Raw genomic sequence first — 20,421 nt, forward strand, 5'->3', positions numbered from 1 at the left:
CTTCTCAAATACATGTATCCACTTACCTGCCCCTCCTGTCAGCGGGGGGAGGAGTTATAACAAGTTGGTTTTGTCCATTTGGGCCCACGGAATGTAATTTGGCCTACCTGCTCCTTTATGTATCAGTGGCATTTGTAGTTTTTGTTTCTTTCCCGTTCTGCTTGTCTTCCCTTTTTTCGTTTTACTTACCAATATGTTTCCTATCCTCCCTGTTCGTTGTCTTAATCTACCATTCCATAATTGTGGCGACAGAGTGTCTGGGTAACGGCGGTTTGGTAGTGGGGAACCTTCTGCGGCAGCTGCCTCTTCATATTCATCTAAATCGTCCCATATTTCTTCTATTTCTGACTCTAGCTCGTTATTATCCTCCCAGTTTTCCTTGGATTCACTTCCTTGTCTTTTACCCTGGTCTCCACTTTGTTGACTCTCTGGTGTATCTGGGCGTATAATTCTCACTGGCTTGTTATTCAATTGGAACAGGAACTGTCCTGACTGCCACTCTTGTTCTTGTCTTTGCTGTGATGACGTCCCTTGTGATACTATAGACTGCCCTGATACCGAGGCTGCTGGGGTTGCATTGCTTGCTGCTCCGATCGGAGGTGTGAGATCTGCCAGTGACAGCGAGGGTACCTCCCCTCCCCCTGGCAGCATTTGCCATTTGTCACATAAAGCTCTTAACCGTGTTATTTCCATTTGTGCGTGTGCTAGCTGACGGTTCAAATCACCTTTTAAACGTGCTATGTCCACAGGAGGCGCGCTCGTGGGGCTGTACAAGCCTCCTTTGTCATATGGTGGAGGTTCGGGGGCTGTTGCCCCGCTCTGAGCAGTGGCGGTGAGTGGTATATACAGGGGTTCACTAAACCCTACTGCTGGCCTAGTCATTAAGGGATCGATTTTTGTTACTTAGTTTTCGGTTGTAGTTGTTGGGCATTCCCCTTTTGGTGTCCCGCCTACTTCTTCAGGGTTTTTCTGCTTTTCTGTCATTCGGCTTGTACCTATCTCTGCCGTGGGGGCAACTTCCTCAAACATTTGCCATAAATCTAACACTTCTCTCCAGTTCTGTAACTGTTTCCCTTTGTATCGCGCTAGCAAATGTGTTGATACTAGGTCCAACACTCTTTTGTCAAATGATCCTCCTTCTAGCCAAATTGGTGTGACCCCGTCTCCCTTTATCTCAGTGATCCACTGATCGTGATACTTCTGTATCCTGTTGCTATAAAGTGGAAGGTGCTGGCAAATATGTGCTAGTGGTGTTACTCCCCCCATGGCAATGTTTCTTTTCCTTTCTTGTGTATTCTAGTACATTTGAATCTCTTCCCACCTCTAACTTGGTATGTCAGTGGAAATAATACGTTCTTTATCAATGCTCACAATTACCATATGTCACATTAGCTTTCTGAGAGGTGTTACCTGATCACCCCTCACAGTTTGTTTCTTCTGCTTTACCTTATATCAATCACAAATTACTTGTATTAAAATACTTTAGCGTGTTCAACAAGACATATACATAAAAGCAGACCATCAAACATATAATCATGCAACATACACATGCACTGCCTGCGCGCGTTTGTTCTTTCCCTATTCCTGTTACCATCCCTGTTTTTTCTTCTTCCCTATACTACCTACTATTTCGCATTCACACCCCACCTCTTTCACCTTTATTATGTCTCAAGATTTCTTACTTCCACGGAAAAAGAATATTCTAAAAACTACTCCGAGCCTACACGAGACACCTACTATTTTTCTCTTTATCTCTATTGTGCACTTGGTCAGGACAAATGCTACGTGGCGCCGCCTTCTACCCCCTACGGGCTAGGATACCACTTCTCTTCTTCTTCTCACTTCTTACAACACCTAATGGCCATATAAAGGATGGATCAGAAAAGCCTCACCGTCACTCACGCAGACCCTATTCCTGGCTACCTTCCCTTTGTTGCTAATTCCCTTCTTCCCGTATTTCCCCTTACCTTCCTTTGGGGTCTTTGCAACCGGGACTCCACGTGTTCAGTCAGGTACTCCGAGGGTCGCCGCTCACGGCCGGACCTCGCTCAGGTCTGTCCCCCAACCAAGCCGTGGCCTGCCTTGGCGAGTAGCTTTTTCGATCGGGTATTCGTCAACCGGGAACCCTTGACCCTTTCTTCTTGGTATGCACAGTCTGGTCAACCGCGGAGGTGATGGTTCTGCTGGGGGGCGCCCTGGATCTCGCTGCCGGGCGGCGCAGGCCTCAAGGCACCTCTCTAAATCACGTCGGGGTCACCAAAAATGTAGGTGCCTTTCCCCGGCTTACTACGTGTGAGAGAAAAAATAAAATAGCAGACAAAACCCCTTGTTGGGGAAAGAGGCACTGAGACCCGGCTGCAAGAGTTCAAAGGATGGTTTAGTTCTCCAGATAGGAAATAACCCAAAAAACTCTTCTCCAATCTCATTACATCATTCTTGTATTTATATTAGTTAAAGTAACTCTTAACAAAAAATGCTAAATGGACCCGATTGGCCAGACGGTGTGGTGCTGTAGGTGTGGGTAGCATCTCTTCCTCCTGGTTGGCTGAGTAGCTGACGGACGTCAAACATCTTGTGCTCCATGCAGGTCAGGGTCTGGTCACTGTGGTCACTACCTAAGCTAATATATTACATACCAAATAACAAATTATTTAAAACATTTTATGCTATTTGTCACATTTCTACATAAGTCACACACAATGATTATTGTCAGTACAATTGGGTCATTCGTGGCTTTAATTGAAGGCCTTGACCTTTATTGTGTATGTAGAAGAATCAGGCTGTGTTTCGCATCTTTTCTTAGGTTTCAAACTTATTAGTACAAGTAAAAACATATATAGTAGTAAAAATGCTTAAGGTTAGTAGTGGGTGTGTTGGGTGGGTTTCCCAGCACAGGTGAGGGTCTGGCACTTGAAAGAAATACCTTACAGGGGGTGCAGGGTCAGGATGGCAATAAATTGTTCTAATGGGGGTGGGTGGCTTGCACATTTATGAGGACGAATCGAGCAGAAAGCGCTTAGCTCATTCTGGTTCACATGCCGGTTCTCAGACGAACAGTGATCTTAGAGGAAGAAAACTGTAGCATATTGATTGTTGCAACTTTCTCCAGCTTCAGCGTGAGAATGAAAGCGCAGAGCTTTCCTTCGCAGGGGGAGTGCAAGGGTGGGGACCAGCCAGCTGCCTGCGCGCCATGTGTGTGTCTCTGTCCTTGGCTGCTGCGGTGGAAGGGGAGCTGAGCATTGCTGTACTGTCGCAGTGAGGCCTGTTTACCCAAGATGGAGTCGAAAGGGGGCACCAAAGATTGATGCCCCGTGTCTTGCTCAGTAGTCCCATCTATGTAGCAGTCAACCGTTGTTAACTTCACATAAGGGCAAGGGGCAATCCCACTACCGGAGGCACGTGGTCCAAGCCTTGTACTGAGGAGCGTACGACGCGAGGGGGCCTGAGGACCCCTCGCTCCCATACACACCGCAGGCTCGTTCCAGAGCACCCTACATGGAACACTGTGATTACTCACTCCCAGGTTACATTGTAATTGGATGAAATGACAAGTGGCAGGCACCGAGTCAATTGCACGCCATCTGCTTCCCTCTAGCTGAACCCTGCAAAACACACACAAATTCTAGTTATCATGAGCCATCTACAGGGCCTTCCTTTACTCCCTCTCACTATTTTGTTGGCCTTGAATTATAATGATGCCTCAGGAAAGAGCTGTGAGGCAGTTAACATTACGTCTCGTAGGTGGTTTCTAGTACTTTCGTTTTCCTTTCTTTTTTCATTTTCTCACGTTTGACATCTATTTTAAGAAACTACGAATCTATCCTTATCTATTCTTTCACATACTCTAAACTACTTCTATCTTCAATTTGGTGCTTGGAATGTGAAAGGATGAGTGTCTTCTTCCCTCAGGACTCTCTTTCAGATGACGAATTCGGGAAATACCAGTGACTTTGCTTTTCATGTAGATTTTAAAGCTTTCCCAACAGCTCACATTCTCAGTACCTGCTCCTGGAGATCCGCGCTGATTGCCGATAAGTCATAGGAAGCGGCCACACACAACAGGTCACACAAACTGTGCCCTTTGATCTTTCAGTCATCGCGCTCAGAAGCTGTGCTCGCCAACGGCTAGGAACGCATAGATGCGTAGATGATGCAGACGCATGCTGCTCATGCTTGATGGTCCTCATGCTTGGGCCTGGCTCATAACCAGCTGACTTGCGTGCACTGATCACAATCCTGTTGCCGCACTTGGAGCAAACGGCACAAGCGTACCTATTTCTGAAAGTCACTTGAGTTGAAAGCCAAAGTCCAAACACTCTTCTCAAACAATTGAGATCTGATTTCGTTTCAGAGCCTCACTAATAAAGCGATTAACACATCATAAGGAAAGCTCCACAGTTCTCCCACCAGAGTTCCATTAGTCTTGTCCCTCATACTTATCCTTCACCACTTTTTGCCCAAATACATGGTCATGATGAGACCACGCTGAGAGCCCCAAGGACCTGGATCCTCCTGCTAGGAGAGGTGTTACTGATGAAAGGCAGTTTAGACTATAATCCAGTATTCCACGCTGCCTGACTGGAGATCAGTGGGTAAATGAACTCTCAGATTTTCCCCCTCCATTTTGGAAGGGGACTGGACCATCTCCCTAGTAGAAACGCTAGTTTAGAAAACAATGCTGGCCAATCTAGCACCGACCCAACACTCGTACTTAAATCCTACAACAGAGTCATCAGATATGGCTCGAACACCTCTGAAGTCTCCTGAATGAGAAACAACCACCCACCTTATGAACTACGACTGCCTGCCTTAGCGGAACACTAAGCTTGGCGACCTACCACAGGTGGCTGAGAATATCGCAGAGTGCAGGACAGGTGCAGACGACTTGCATGGACATTGTGCTAACACCGGCCAATCAAATAAAGCTTGAATTCCCAGTCAGCCGATTGGCTAGCACCAAATCCTATGGGCGCTAATGAATAATGTGCATCTTGTAGTTGCGAGAATAGAACTTCAACATACCCATGAAATGAGAACATGTAGCCCCTGACCTGCAGAGCTACCAATAGTACAACATGCCCAAAGCCAACATTTCCATGAATGAACTGCAATGCTCTTCTTTATTAGACAGGAACGTCCTGATAGATCGGGTTACCGTTTATCATGTTTTGTTATGTTGTATTTGTAAGGTCTTGTTACTTTGTAGGAAGACGTTAAAGCCTGTGCGTAAGGTGCCACGCAGCCTCTGCATATGGGCCTTATCATATGATATGATATGATAGTTTATTTGCTCTGTTGCCCCTTGGAGTGGTGCCCTTCTAGCCTGCTGTGCCTTATTTTTTCACTCTCGCTGCTAATTTAAGTCATTCATATTGCATTCCATTGACTGATTTTGTGTTGTTGTATAGTACAGTTAACTTTTACAAATTCAATTCCATAAAAAAGAGAAGCATATCAATGAAGAAACATCTTAATACATTGGTATTCAAACTTTTCTATGCCGAGCCCCCCTTGAGTAAAAATATTGTTGCCATGCCGCCCCAGAAGCCATATCTGCTTAGATTTCCTATTAACTGTAATCACTGTAGTCCCTTTTTGAAGAGCTTCGCTTCCCCTCCCAGCCCCACAGTTTGAAGACCTCTGCATTACTACATTTTCCCCAAGACTGTTTACTTGCCAAGCGTCAATGCTTGATACATAATAATCTGTCTAAGACTAAAAGAACACGTCAGGGTTTCTGAAAGGCTGGAGCTGTGATGCAATTTCTTATTAAAACTCTATTACTCCTCTTTGCCATTTAATGCATCTAGCACTTTAGTTGCAACGAGGATCTGCCTTCTTTTGCTAATAAATTCCCCGATATGAATATAACCTTGCTGTGATTAAAGGTGTACATCTACCCATGAGCCAACAGACCCGGAAGTCATCGCACATCAGTTGTTCAATATTATGTCCAAACCTGCTGGGATATAGGATGCAGGTATCCGCTAAACCTTCGCATTGCATCAGCAAATGTCTGGACGTTTCTACCGCATTATCCCCTCCACATAGTGTACAGTGTTGGTCCTTTTTGTCTATTTTATTTCGCAGTGCCCAGACCGCTTTGCAGAGGAGTATGTTAAAACAAAGATGCATTAACAGTCTACGTAGGGGCGGACTCTGGAATTTGATAAGGTATCCTTGGGGGCTAGTTCTTTTTTTGCCATTTAAAGTTTATTGAACCGTATTCAACATTGTACCAAAAATAATTACAATGCACATTCCCATGCAAAGGCCCATACAACCACATTGAACTCGATAGGAACCTCGAACATTCCACTGGTACAACACTATAAATAAGAAACCTTCAGACAATGTTACCAAAATAAAAAGCTAAATGATACATATCCAAAATCAGCCATATTGCGTGCAAAAACAGGCGCAAAATACAGTGTGTAGTGCATATATTGGTAAACATCATAGAGCTAACTTCACAGGTTATATTAACGAGAAAGGTGTCATCTCGTGCAGTTTATGGTGAATATTGGGATTATCATGGTCGTTCAAAAAGGTTATTAACGGGCTCTAGTTAGTTAAAAATGGTGCCATCTCCCCCCACAGTGCCCCATCAATTTTAGATATGGTGGCCACATACCACACTCGCGCCCACCACTCCCTCATGTCAGGCCCCCCCTGGCATTTCCAATGCTTTGCTATTACAAGCTAAGCTGCAACCAGAAGATGAGGGATCAATCTAGAGCTTCTGGTATTCGGCTTGTAGTGGCCCTGAGAATCTTCATTCCCCAGGAGAAAAATGAAGGGGTCCAGCTCAAACCTGCATATTCCCCTAATCCGGGCGATCACTTCCCACCAAGTACCTGGATTTCAGAACAACCCCATCACACGTGAAAAAAGGAGCCCGGGGATGCACCACACCTCCAGCACTGGGGGGAGAGTGAGGGACTCCTTTTGTGCAAACGTTGTGGAGTGAGGTACCATTGGCACAGCAGCTTAAGGCTGTTTTCCCTGAGCTGCACTGCCTGGGATGTCCTGCTTGCCCTTGTCCAAATGGTGTACCAGGTCAGGTCGTGAATGGGCCTACCTATATCCTCTTCCCATCTAGTCATATACCTGTGTGGGGGTTTAAACCTATTCGCATTCACTTCCTTGAAAGAGAAGTAAGCCTGGTTGCAGGCGTATCCCCTATAAATCGATCCTCAAAGTAAGTTGTGTCCCACCTCCCCTGAGTTGCTACATTCATTGCAGCCACCCAATGCCTACATTGCAAGTACCCAAATCTATCTATGTCCTCAACCATGTAGGCCTGTCTGCATTGCTCAAATGTGAAAGCATGATTGTCTCTATACATCTGGCCCAGCCTGTACAAACCTTCCTCCTACCAACGGGCAAACTGCCCCTCGTCCACCACTGGAGGACACTAACTGTTATTCCAGAGATCCGTCATAGACAAAAGCAAGGTGGTTGTAACGTATCTTCGCGCCACTTTATCCCAGTACTCCATTGTGGCCCTAGACGTCAGAAGCCCCTGCTCACCCTGTTTCTGTGTCCACGGGGAATGCCAACACCATTAATGCAAGGGGGTCCCCAAGGTGTCCTGCTCAATAGCTATCCAGTGTTTGAGATGTTGCACAGTTGCCTGGCTTTCCAGAATGGGTGCAAATGGGGCTGCATACAGGCAACTTTCAATATCTAGCACCGCTAATCCCCCCGCGCAGTTAGCTGGCATTAGTGTGTGCCTAGTAACCCTGTGGAATCTTCTGGACCAGATAAATCTAAAAACATGTGACTGTAAGTCCTTCACCACCGCCCAAGGAATCCAAATTGGTAAAGCCTGAAATGTATAGAGTAGGTGCGGTAACAGGGCCATCTTTACCGCTGTTATTCTACCCAGCCATGACATTTCTGACTCTCCCGATCGGCCAAGGTCTTGCTTGGTCCTAGCAAAGAGCGGTAAAATGTTGGCTGCTTATAAATCAGTGTAGTGCACTGTTAAATGCACCCCCAAGTATTTGAACGACTGCGAGGCCCACACGAAAGGAAAGGTCATCTTTAAATGCCTCACAGCCTCCGGTGTTACTGATATATATTAAGTATTGTCAATTTCGTGAAATTAATCTTAAAGCCTGAGACCTTATGAAATATATCTAACAGCGAAATGATATGGAGCAATGTGACCCTAGAATCCCGCATATAAAAAAGGTTGTCTGCATTTAACGCCAATTTATGTTAATAACCAGCAATATAAAACCCGCAAATATCCCCTGATCAGACCGGCCAGAGGTTACTGTGAGAAACCAGAGGGTGTCTCACCTGCTAGTCCCCATGGATCCCTCTCTCTCTCTAGTGGCCAGGGCACATCCAATGTCTTTGGATCCAGACCTGGGGGTGGACTATTGCGGGAGGATCACCTGGATGAGGAGTCTTCAGGGAGTGGAGGTGAGGCAGCCGATGGTGAGATGTGGGATTCCCCCCTTTTTTGTTAATCTAACCCCTCCTATTTGTTGGGATTCTCTGAGGTCCCAACGCCCCCCTCCCCGTTTTTACACAAACACTGGGACGAGGAAGAGGGTGACTTAGAGTAACTCTAATATATCATACTGTACATGTCTCGCTAATCGGGTTAGGCAAAGTCAGGCACTTGACTTCAAATGCATGCACCTGATACCAATTAGCTCTCCTCACACAGATAATGATCATTAATGTCCGGTTCTGAGAAAGGTTCGTCAATTATCACAATCAATTTGGCTTCCTAGCATAATTCATTCTATTCGAATTCTCTTCTCTACATCTTCAGTAAAGGGTTAATCCATGATCATTCTGTTCATGGAGATAATCCTTCGTATCAGTGATTCAAGCGTCAACCAGAGGACATCTTTGACTTATTATTGAACCATACCTTTGTTATATATGTATTTTTTACTGTCTGGATGTGCATGCACGCACATGCTACAATTTCTACATTTAAATCCCACATTTAAAAAAGAAACATGATTAAGTGGTTGCATCCAATCACATCCACTTCTAACAGTTTCATCATTGGACCTGAGAAAAGACAGACTTCACACATTTCTGATGGTTGGTGCTCGTGTGTGTATAAATGTTGGTTTATCGTCTAAGCTGATGATACTTGTTTTAGAAAGGGCTTGATTTTCAACCCTCCTATGGATGCCTGGCAATGGCTTGAGACTAATGTCCCTGGTGGAGGTGGATGGAGGGCGACCAGACAGTTTGGCAAGGCTGAGAAGTGTATAAGTAATAGAGAACCTTTGCTACCAGGAGCAACCAATCAATCGTCACTGGACTCTTCACGGATGGTTGTGGTGGCTGAGGCATAACTTTAATGGCAGACTGTAATAATGTGGCCTTTGGTTGGTCTGAAGAGAAGGATCAAGATGTTTCCCCATATGGCGGTAAATTACTGTATGGTGGTCTGGGATAGCTTGAACTTGATGGTGTTTATTTTGTTTATTTTATGATACACTATCTACAGGGAAGGAGCATGGAAATGTAGTGGACGATTAAAGCAGTGTGTGGCAGGAGATGAGGCAGCATTATTGGTGAGGGTCATTTGAATATTGGGTGACAAAAAGGAGGCTCTTTTTCATTTTTTAGTTCAGGAGAATTGTGTGGTGGGAGTAATGGGGAGTTGGAATGTTGGTGTTATTTGTTTGTTTCTACTCCAGGGTGTCCCTGTTCTGCTAAAACGGGAGGTGTACAATGGAATCACCTAAAGAAGATTCTGTCCTCGTGAATCACATGGGTAGGACTCAATTCTGGTGGGCGGGGCAGCTGAATTACATCAACGATGGAGGGGTGTAAACTCACTTGTACAACCTAGAATTTGAATGGTTTGGGGGATGGGATCAAGAAGAGTGGCTGTGTCTCAACTCCTAACCCATCGTAAGCCAGAGCTGGCCCTGCTTCAGGAAACCTACCTGGTAGGTACAAATTGTCGATTTCTGGCCAGGAACTTATATTCCAAGGTCTTCCACACAGGCTTTCACAGGGGGATCAAACATCTTTAACTTTGGGCATGATAAGTTCTTAGGTGGACAAGGGGGTTCAAATGCATCACAGGTTAACTAGGAGCACAAACTATCACCATGCCTGTCTCTCTGGACTTCATCGCTCTGATGGTTGATGAGGGCTTCAAACTGGGACAATAGTGGCAGGGGATTTCAACAATATGATGGACTCTGATGGTGACAGAGTGAACACTACATGTAGGGCCCCTTTATCCCCCTCTGGATTGTTTACATGGGCAGGGTCACCTGGGTGGGTCAATACTTGGAGGTGTGATGATCCTTCAGATAGCATCACTTCTCCCCACGGGAGAACCCCTTTCTACGAGTCTAGGGAGGTCAGGATGCTAACCAATAGTACCCCTAGGGTTGGTAACATGCAGGAGGATCTCGTGGAGAGGAACTCGTCACCTGGGGATAAGGATGCGATTGTGAGACATGCCCCCTTTAAACCCCTAACCCTGCAAGCTGATGTAAATGCCCAAATCTTCCACGCTTAAGCTCATGTCTGAAACTATGTGTTATTGTAAAATATCAAACTAGCCTGATGTCATAGGCACAGGGACGAAGAAGAGCTTAAGAAGGCTACAATCGAGCAGGACGAAGGGTCGATCAATCAATTACTATCTATTGGACTGATGTTACATTGGGGCCATCCCTGCTATTTAAACTGAACAGCAAAAAAAGACTGTGTTCTTCATCTTCTGACCCATTAGGCAGTGACCTGTGCTTTCTGGTGTGCTGAGAGCTGTTGTATATCCAGAAGGAGAACCCAGAGACCGAGGGGGGGGTGCATTGATGCCTGTAAGGCAGAACTTAGGCTTCGGGAGACTGTAGCGAGGCACTGCTCATAGGGTCAAAGAGACAAGCAGAGAGACAGTTGGGAACTGGCGGAGTGAACCTGGGGAGACGGAAAGGTGGTGGTGTGATCTGTAGTGGGTGGACCATCAGGTCCGACAACGGTGACAAGACTGCCTACCATAGCCTGCAGCAGAGCGTAGGCAGTGCTCCAGATAGGATTTTTGAGTGAGAGTATTTTACTCGCATTTTTTAGTATTGGAGAGTAAATCCAATTTCAAGAGCGTAAAAATTATTTTCCTCCTTCGCAAGATAGTAAAATGTGTCTGACAACTATCCAATTTGTGCGTAAAATTCAAACTTTGTTCGAAAACATAAGTCACAAAACAGCTGTATTTCAAAGTGGTTCTAAATAATTTATTGCACCTTTGGAAAACATGTTCCCCACACAAGAACCTTGTAGATACATACTACCCAGCTTCATCTTCATGATACGTGGTCACAAACTCTGTTAATAGTTACTACAGATGCCAGCTAATTATATGGGGTGATTCATAAATCATCACTTCTCTGCCTCTCTGGCATACTGTTGCTGCCTGGCACTACCTACTTGACAGCCACAACATGCTTTTGCTCTGTCTCTCCCTTTGCTACTTTGTTTCCTCTGTCTCTCACTTTCTGACGCTCTGCCTCTCACCCTTAAGTGTTGCGATACCACATTATGCAGTCTGTTTCTCTCTCACTCTGCCTCTCCCATCTCTGCATGCTATCGTTGCTTTTTCCCCTCCTATATCTCGCTGTATCGGGTGATTTAACTCCTCTTCCTATCTCATGTCATTACTCTGGCTATATCTATTTTTTCATTTTCTCGGTTGTGGTTGCTCTTCCTTTTGATTATCTTTCTTGCAGTGTCTCTTATGTTATTGGCCTGCCCTTCTCTAGTCTTGCTTTTCTATTTCCATCTCTCCCCACCTGCTGTTGATCTGTGTTTTATTTTACGGTCTCCAAATGTCTTGTTTGCTCTGCTTTTATTCCCCACTCCTATTGTGTGTTTGTCCTATTATTAGCTCTGTTTCCCTTCACACTTTCTTTGTTGCTCTATCATGTAGCTCATTGCTCTCTCTTCCTGTTGCTCGAATTCCTTTTTCGGATTGTCTAGTATGTTCTCTGTCTCTTCGCTCCCTCTCCGCGCCACACATTTATTCTGTATTTCTTAGGTTCAGAGTTGCTCTTCCTCTCCTGTTTTTCTGTTTGTCTTTTAACATAGAACCAATTAATATCCAAAAAGCTGAAAATGCTTTTTCTACTTAAAAATGTAGTGCAGCTTTACCATTGGGTGCTCCTTTTTAGAAGTGTGCAAACCTTCTTTTGGCCATTAGGCTGGAAATTATAGAGTTAGAGGTTTGTCTGACTAGATGCAGCACTTGCTTGAATGCAGATGCTCTACCAACACTGTATGTCATTACAAGTACAAGTGCCCATATGAGATGTGTGTTCTGAGCTATTACAGGTATAGCAGCCTCAATGAGGTGTGCATTCTGAGCCATTACAACTAAAGCAAGTCTGAAGAGTTGTGTGTTCTGAGCCATAACAGGTATAGCAGACAGCCCTGATGAGGTGTGTATTCTGAGCCATTACAAGTATAGCAGTCCTAATGGGATGGTCTTCTTCTGAGCCATTACAAGTATAGCAGCCCAAATGAGATGTCTGTTCTGAGCCATTACAAGTATAGTGGTCCTCATAGGATGTGCATGCTCTAATTCTGAGCTATCACAGGTATAGCAGCCGTGGTGAGTTGTGTGTTTTGAGCCATTACACATATAGCAGTCCTCATGGGATGTGCTTCTTCTGAGCCATTACAAGTATAGCAGCCCAAATGCGATGTTTGTTCTGAGCCATCACAGATATAGCAGCCCCAATGAGGTGTGTGCTCTGACCCATAACAAGCACAGCGGCCCTGAAGAGTTATGTTCTGAGCAATCGCAGGTATAGCAGCCCTGATGATTTGTGTGTTCTGAGCCATCACAGGTATAGCAGCTCTGATGTGGTTTGTGGTCTGAGCCATTACAAGCATAGCAGCCATTAAGAGTTGTGTTCTGAGCAATCACAGGTATAGCAGCCCTGTTGAGTTGTGTGTTATGAGCCATTACAAGTAGAGCATCCCGGATGAAATGTTTGTGTTCTGAATCACTGAACATTTAGTAGTCATTTTGATAAGTCGAAAGTTAAGTCAACTGTGTTACGATTGAATGTTACCTGCATCTTAAATGCATATCTCTGATGTAGACTCATTAACTCGCCTATTAACAGGATTTGAACTAACAGGTTACACAATAATTTCTGCAGCAGGGTTATTGACCCACTGAGCTGCCTTTTGCAACAGGCTGTTGACATTGAAAGACACACAGGGTTGGGGCACTGGCAGTTGCAAGTGAGGCTTGCCTGACATATATGGCTTGTCAAAAGCTCTAAGCCTGTTTGGACTATCCTACACTAGTCATGAGATTCATAATGAGGCTTTGAAATGTGCTAGACTTTTGGCAGTGGGAGTAAGTAATCAGACATGAGAGAAGCAGAAGTTTTGAAAGGTGCAAGACTGAGTAGAAGGGTTTGAAGTATATGACAGCAATGCCATCTTCTCACACTGTCGGGGGTTGGTGGGAAGAGCTCAGACACTGTTCTTGCTCTATAATTGAGCTCGCTGCAGAAAAACACATGTTCGTGCTTTCTTAACAGCAGCTCTGTTAAGAAGTGCAAGTACTGTCCCAAAACATAGCAGTTCTGCTAGGAAATGTGGGCATGATGCAATGAGCCCTGCTGTGAATATTTGGCATTGTGCCATGACATGCGTACGGTATAGCAGCTCTGTTGATAAATTAGGCGACTTTGCCTGAATATATAGCAGCCATGTTGAGAGGTACAGGTACAATCTGTGCCACTGAAAATATATACAGCACTGCTTCTACCTGTATCCATTATACCTGCTTGCGGTCGGTGGTCAGAAAGGGAGTTAAAGTTCAGACCACATGCGTAGCTATGCAATTGGTGTGCTTCTGTGATGAAAAGAAAACAAAGCATGAAATGCCCATGCTGCTGCAACTGTGCTGCCTCTATTAAAGCCAATCAAGCAGAAATGCAGCCCTTGTTTAAGACAATTTTAATTTTACACAATACTACCTGTGTCCTAAAGCAAAGTGAAAAGCATGATCATGATTCAAGGTGCTTTACTATCACTGTAACCTACAAAATGCAGGCAGTTGAACAAAGTGAACAAAACAGAAATTCCCTCAGAAAGTATTATCTTGATAGAATCATTAACAGAGGAGAGTGTTATAGAAATTAAACAGACCAGGACTCATCCCAGTTGCTTCTTTTCAAGGAACTGTGTCAATTACTAAAGTAAAGAGGGGATTTGCAAGCTGCTGTCACCAGTGAGCTCCATGATTTATGGGGGTGCTGCCATAAATAACCTGTGTAAGTGGTACGGAAGTAAGAATTAAAAGAGGAGTATTGACAAGATTTCTGTGCGTAAAAAAGTCTGATGCACACCTTATCTGGAGTGGTGCACGTAGGTGAATCTGTGTAGAGTACAAGAGACTGTGGTGGTGGCGTGACCTGTCGTGGGTAGACCAAGGGGGTCTGACAGCTATGTGAGAATGCCAGCAGTAACGTGGAGAGAAGCAGGCTGCAGAAGTAATGTGAAAGAAGAAGTTGAAGTGTCGAGAGTAAACCTGCAACCCCTCGTGAAACCGGTGAAGAGTTCCCCGTGAGAAGGTAACAGGAACAAGTATAAGCCTGGGAGGAGGCCGGGAAGATGTGAGACTGTAAGCTGTGAAGAAGCAAAGGAAGTAGTGAGCAACTTTGTGGCACAATTCCCTGGATAGGTCCACAAGAGTGTGGTGCTGGTGAGTGGAGAGAGACTCAGTGATCATCTTCGTTGTCCCAGTGGGGGCAGGATAAAACTTTTATGGAACCTTTGCTTTGAAAAACCTTGGCGTCTTTGGGACACTTTACATCCAGGAGAAGGGAGTCATTCTTCTGAGTTAAGAGCAGAAGCAGAACTTTATATTGTTTATTGTAGTGACAGGAATAGCGTAGGAGCCTTTTGTCTGGGACAGTGCCTTTTGATTTGGACTTACACAGACTTCCTGATGACCACCCAAGTTTCTTTAGTTTAGGTAGGGAAACCCCATTAGATTTATGGATAGATAGGTTTAATTTTCTGTTGAATAAAAGTCTATAGCAATCATCATGGCACCACTTGGTCAGTCTCGTCATACCTTGTAGCCACAGAAGGCTCTTCACCCTAATGAGGATGCTTATTCCTTCCTTCTCTGTCCTTATGGGACTCTCGGCCACATTATGTCTTTGTCCCAGGAGAGGCTGTTTATAGGCTCAGAAAGGCTTCTTATTCAGCAAAAGGGATTGGTGGAGAGCTAGACAAACTTGGGCAGGAGACAGAGGGGGAGATGTAGGAGCATTCAGCAGGAATAGGCAAGGATTCTTCAATTAGTTAAACCTAGGGAGAATGGGGGAGTATGCGACTCGTCTTAAGCTTTGGAGAGTTTAAAATAAACATAAAGAATTTGTTTTGGACAATGCTAGCCACATTAGTTGGTTGCCAAGGGTCAGGGTAATAAAATAGGGACTCTGCAGGCGTGACTGGCTATGAGGGATGAATTGGATAGGTGGGTCCCAATTGTCAAGGATGACACTGGCTGATCCTGTTTTGAGGGTGCAGAGAAAGCATCTAGATTTGTGCCGTTCCACGTCAACCTATCTGCTAGTGAGAGATGTAGTGACCAAATGACTTTTGATGCCTTTTTTCATGACCTCCCTATAAAAGCAATGTTCACATAGCAGAGAGATACTCTGACAGTGAACATTACAAGTGCACAAATAATGTGCAGAATCCACCTGTAAAATAAGGGAAAAGCACCTGGTCCTAATGGTTGCCCAGTACAATTGTAGAGCGACTTGGAGAAAACACTTACAGGCCATGTTGAAGGATAATAAGTAGGGCATTCTCCTCCCACATCCCTGTACCACCATTATCGTGGTTATCCATAAAATAGGGAGGCCGCCCAAGCAGTGCAGTTCCCCCAGGATGATTTCACCTTTGAATAGGGATGTTGAGGTCTTGGCTAGCCATTTTGTAGGAGTTGTGACATTCTTGGTCCACCCTGACCAGTGTGGGTTTATGCCCCAGAGGTTTGCGGATATGAATTGGACGGGTGTTCAGGTCTATGGCCCTAGCAGAAATTCTCCCTGACGCTTCCCTGGTCCTGTTATCCCTGGATGCACACAGGGGGTCATTATGAATTTGGTGGTATCCCGCCACTTAATCTGGCGGGATATCACCAAACTGAATTACTCTGCCGCCACTTGGTCTCCCGGAATTACCGTCAGATTACAAGTGGCAGCAAGGGTATGTTAATCCCCATTCCGTGTGTTCCATGGGGGGATCGCTGGTATTATAGGCACCAGTAATGCCAGATGTTTTTTGCCAGTGGGGTGCCTGACTCACTCCCTCTTGGCTGGACGTAGTCAGGCCCCCCCCCATCGGCAAACTTGGAGTATGCCGGTTGCCACTGTGGAACAATAGTTTATTCTCCCATGGCTTGACCTTATTATGTGCGGCTACAAAGATATCCCAGCGCTCTTTGTGCACGGTGGGGCGGTTGTAGGAGGATGAGAGGTGTGTTTCTGTTCAGCTCTTTTGTCGAAAATGGCAATTGGGAGCTGGTTCCTTTGTGGAATATGCCAGGATAATGCAGTTTGGAAGTAATTAGTCCGGGGTTTGGCCGAAAGGCGGCAGATACATTTCTGTACTGCATAGGACAGGATTCACTCCTAGCTGGAGAGCAGGCGGGAAGTGAGAGAGATTGGCGTGCACTAGGACTTGCTTGAACACAAAGAAGGGATCGCTGGAATATGAGGTTCAAGTTGATTTCATTTTAAATGTTTACATCAAGCCCACCTAACTCGTGCGATTTCAGTAAGTGAAATGCATGGCCCAGATGTCATTTTTGTCCTGCATCCTTCCTACATGTGTGGTGGGGCTGCATTCATGTGCAACAAGTTGTTTGGGAGGTGGTAGAATTTCTGGCGGGATTCTCTCATTGGCCTCGGGTCCTTTTTATACATGTGTGTTTGCTTGGTTTCATACCATGAATAGCCCTGGAGAAGGGGTGAGAAGTGTTCCAGCAATGTGAATGTGAATGTGTATTGGGTTGCGCTGATGTGAGAAAATGGGCGGGGGTGGAATGGGAGCTTCCTACACAAAACAGAGACTATGCTGATGACCCCTTTATCGCATATGGGGCCGTTTTTCCTGGACCTGGAGCACGCCTCTAATCTTCGCTCTCTGTGATGATTTCGTGTTATTCAGGTATGTATTATGGAGGGATGGATACGCATTTCTCTGCAGATATGCTTTCTCATCACTCGCTGTGTGCAATGCGTTGGGGCAGGTCTAACGGCCAGGGCCATTATTATTATTGTTTACACGTGTATCCAAATTAAGGGTTAGACTGTGTATGGTTTTTCTGGATTCTATCACATGCATTGTTGATGAAATGGAGCTGCAGCTGCTTGTTACAAAGTCCATTTCTGGATTGATACACATATTGAAATGACAAAAAAAAGAATACGTCAAATGGTACCAAAGATATAAGCCTCTGAAAAAGTGCTCTTCCTTTTGGGAATCCCACATAATCCTAACTGCGTAGTCGTGTTATCGTAGCAACGCTATAGGTAAGGTTACCTGTCATTTTACATAGGAAAGTGAAAACATGATATGATATGGCATTTATAACGCGCCTATAGACAAGTGTTTCAAGGCGCGACGAGGCAAGGGAGGGGGAACAAAGGGAAGACAGACAACGACCCTACTAAGCCAGGTGTCATTCAGATCGCGCAAGTGCATGGGAAGGGGGGAAGGGTGAGGGGAAAGTGCAGTGCATGCGATAGTAGAATAAATAAAAGCGGCCAGCTGGTGGCACGTGCAAGGTAAGTGCAGACATGAGTGCTGGTAGGTAACATGTTTTGCACTGTAGCGTTTGACCTGGCCCATAAGAGTTCGTCACTTTTGGGAAGCAACTGGTCTGGCCCCATCCGAATACCCGTCCCAATTTGCTGCAGTTTCACTGACGTGTTTGTGTACAAAAAAGGATGTTGAAAAATAGATGGGATTTTCCATACAGCTAAAAGCAAATATGCTTTCGGGGCACACACCTCGACATTTTCTGTTTTGACTTTACACATTTTATGCACATGAATCGGACGTTGAATTGCTGCACACGATAAACTTGATATGTGATGTTTTTATTATGTATATACAAGTTTCTATAATTTGTCTCTGCTCTGTAAGTCTTCTGTAACACCAGTATGCAAGCTTGTTGTTTAGGCATGCATAACCAAGCCCACAGCATGACCGCCACCGACAACACATTTGAAATAAATGCATACACCAGCAATACGTGCGGTGTGCAAGTCCACACAATAGCCATAGACAACAGACATCCACACTAAACAGTATAGGATGTGTATCTCCAAAATGCAGTTGAGCACAATATGCACAGACAGCATGTACAATCAGTATACACGCACAACCCAAACGCCCACGCACCCACAGCACCCGACACATACAACAGACATGGACAGCACATGCAGGTCAGGCCATTTACATCGAATGACCATGAGTGAATGACGGTGCATACACAACCTCTCTCTCTCGCTCTCTCACACACACACACACACACACACACACACACACAACCTCACAGACATGCCCCCCCCCAAACGCATGTATTATCTGAATCCACCTGGTGTTATGCAGAGATAATGAGGCAGGTAATAGAGCCAACATGCACTACACAAGCACATTCCGTTTTGAGTGCAGGGAAGCACAGATGATACGATCAAAGTCTGCACGTGCACATACGTTCTTGGAACATAAACGGGACACACAATCCAGAGCATTTAACATTCATCCACACAGAAAACATGCATATACCTTATGCTGTGTACACATATGAATGGCTCACAAGTGTGAACTATGCAATATATACATGACATGTCAGAGAATGAGACAATGCGTTCAGAATCAACATAGTCGCAAATCATACAAATGACATATGCTCACGTACACACACAATAAAAAAGAAAATGAGTGGAATGAATGTTACTACCAATACAAGGGGAAGTAGGGAAGCATTTGGAATGGAAACATTAAGGTGCCAAAACTCAATCCAAATGAAATACTTCCCTGTTACATACAGAGTTCATAACCCTACCGTTTGAACCTTATTCAGCCTACACCACTACTTCACACCATTAGATGTACGTATTAGATGGCTCACATCCATGCAATTGCAAAAGTGAGTATTGTGAAGTAGTGGTGTAGTGCGAGTTTGAATACCATGCAATATGTTACTGTGACTTATGTTTCTGAACAGAGGGATTATAATGCCTGTTAACATCTGTTACTCGCTGAGAATGTTTACCATAGCATCTGTTTCAGTGGACCCAGTGCCATAATATAATGAAAGCTGCAGAGATGACACACTCTCTGTGCCAAGGCTCTTGCGTCCAATAATGAGTGTCGTCACAGCACAATGGATCCTTGTGGACATTAGTATCTGGTACTTTACATTGTCCGTAACCCCGTCAACTCTGTATGGACAGCACATTTATGTTGTCTTTAGTGTCTTCTTTCTCATTTGCAACAATGATGGTTGCTTATTTTCCTTATTTTATTTGTAATAACTGTTAACACCCTCTGAGGAGGGAAAAACATAACACATATACAGCAAGTGCCAAGTTGTTGTTCGTTCTTGCTGGGAGTTTAGCAGGAATCAGTACTGATGAAGAGGTTGGCCTACTTAAACTTTATTTTTTTAATGCACTTTTATTCACAAATATTGGAATATTCAGTATCAGCGATTGGCCCTAGCGATAGACCTGCCTGTAAAGTATTATTCCCCTATTGACCCTTCAGAGGATAGTACAGGTTACTTCCTAAAAGGATTTGATCCAGTGTGAGAATGTAAGAGCTCTCCTACGCCATTGGAACGATTTAATTTGACTCGGCTGGATGATGATCCGTTCTTAGGATAAACCATAAGCAAACCACTGCAAAGTGTCACATGGCTGTTCCCAAAGTATTTGGGGCTGTTGTATTCCATTCTCCTAACACAATCTCTTCGTCGCAGAAAGGACCTCTGAAGATCCGGCCGTGCTGTCATTGGCGCTAAAGATGGCCAGGACTGATCTTGCACAGACCCAGGTGGAACTGAACACAATGAAGGCCAACTACGGGGATGTGGTGCCCAGGAGAGACTATGAATCCATTGAGAAAAAATATTCTGAGCTGCTCAGTAAGGCAAGATCATTTATTCCTTTCTTTTGGTTACCTCCCCCCCCCCCCCGCCCCATTTATTTTCCTAATCCTTTATAAATCAAGCACCAGACTTAGGGCCTGATTCACAGAAGCATTTTACAATGGTGCAGTCCCACAGGAAAACGCTTTGTGAATCAGCCTATGTATTGTGTATTCGTTTACTTTGGTGATTTCTATGCACCTGCTACAAACAACTGT

General features: G+C 44.8%; 1 protein-coding gene across 4 annotated transcripts in view; it reads left to right on the forward strand.

The window, feature by feature from the left end:
• The window catches only part of TSNAXIP1 (translin associated factor X interacting protein 1), a 1,023,806-nt gene that overhangs the window by 650,787 nt on the left and 352,598 nt on the right, over positions 1 to 20,421 (forward strand). For all 4 annotated transcript variants that reach the window (XM_069655260.1, XM_069655269.1, XM_069655286.1 and 1 more), the window contains one exon: positions 20,036 to 20,205. In XM_069655260.1, the coding sequence (XP_069511361.1) occupies positions 20,036 to 20,205 (170 nt within the window). The remainder of the gene's footprint in view (positions 1 to 20,035; positions 20,206 to 20,421) is intronic.

Source organism: Ambystoma mexicanum, chromosome 1p (genome assembly GCF_040938575.1).
Source record: "Ambystoma mexicanum isolate Mex_15411 chromosome 1p, UKY_AmexF1_1, whole genome shotgun sequence".
Classification (NCBI taxonomy): domain Eukaryota; kingdom Metazoa; phylum Chordata; class Amphibia; order Caudata; family Ambystomatidae; genus Ambystoma; species Ambystoma mexicanum.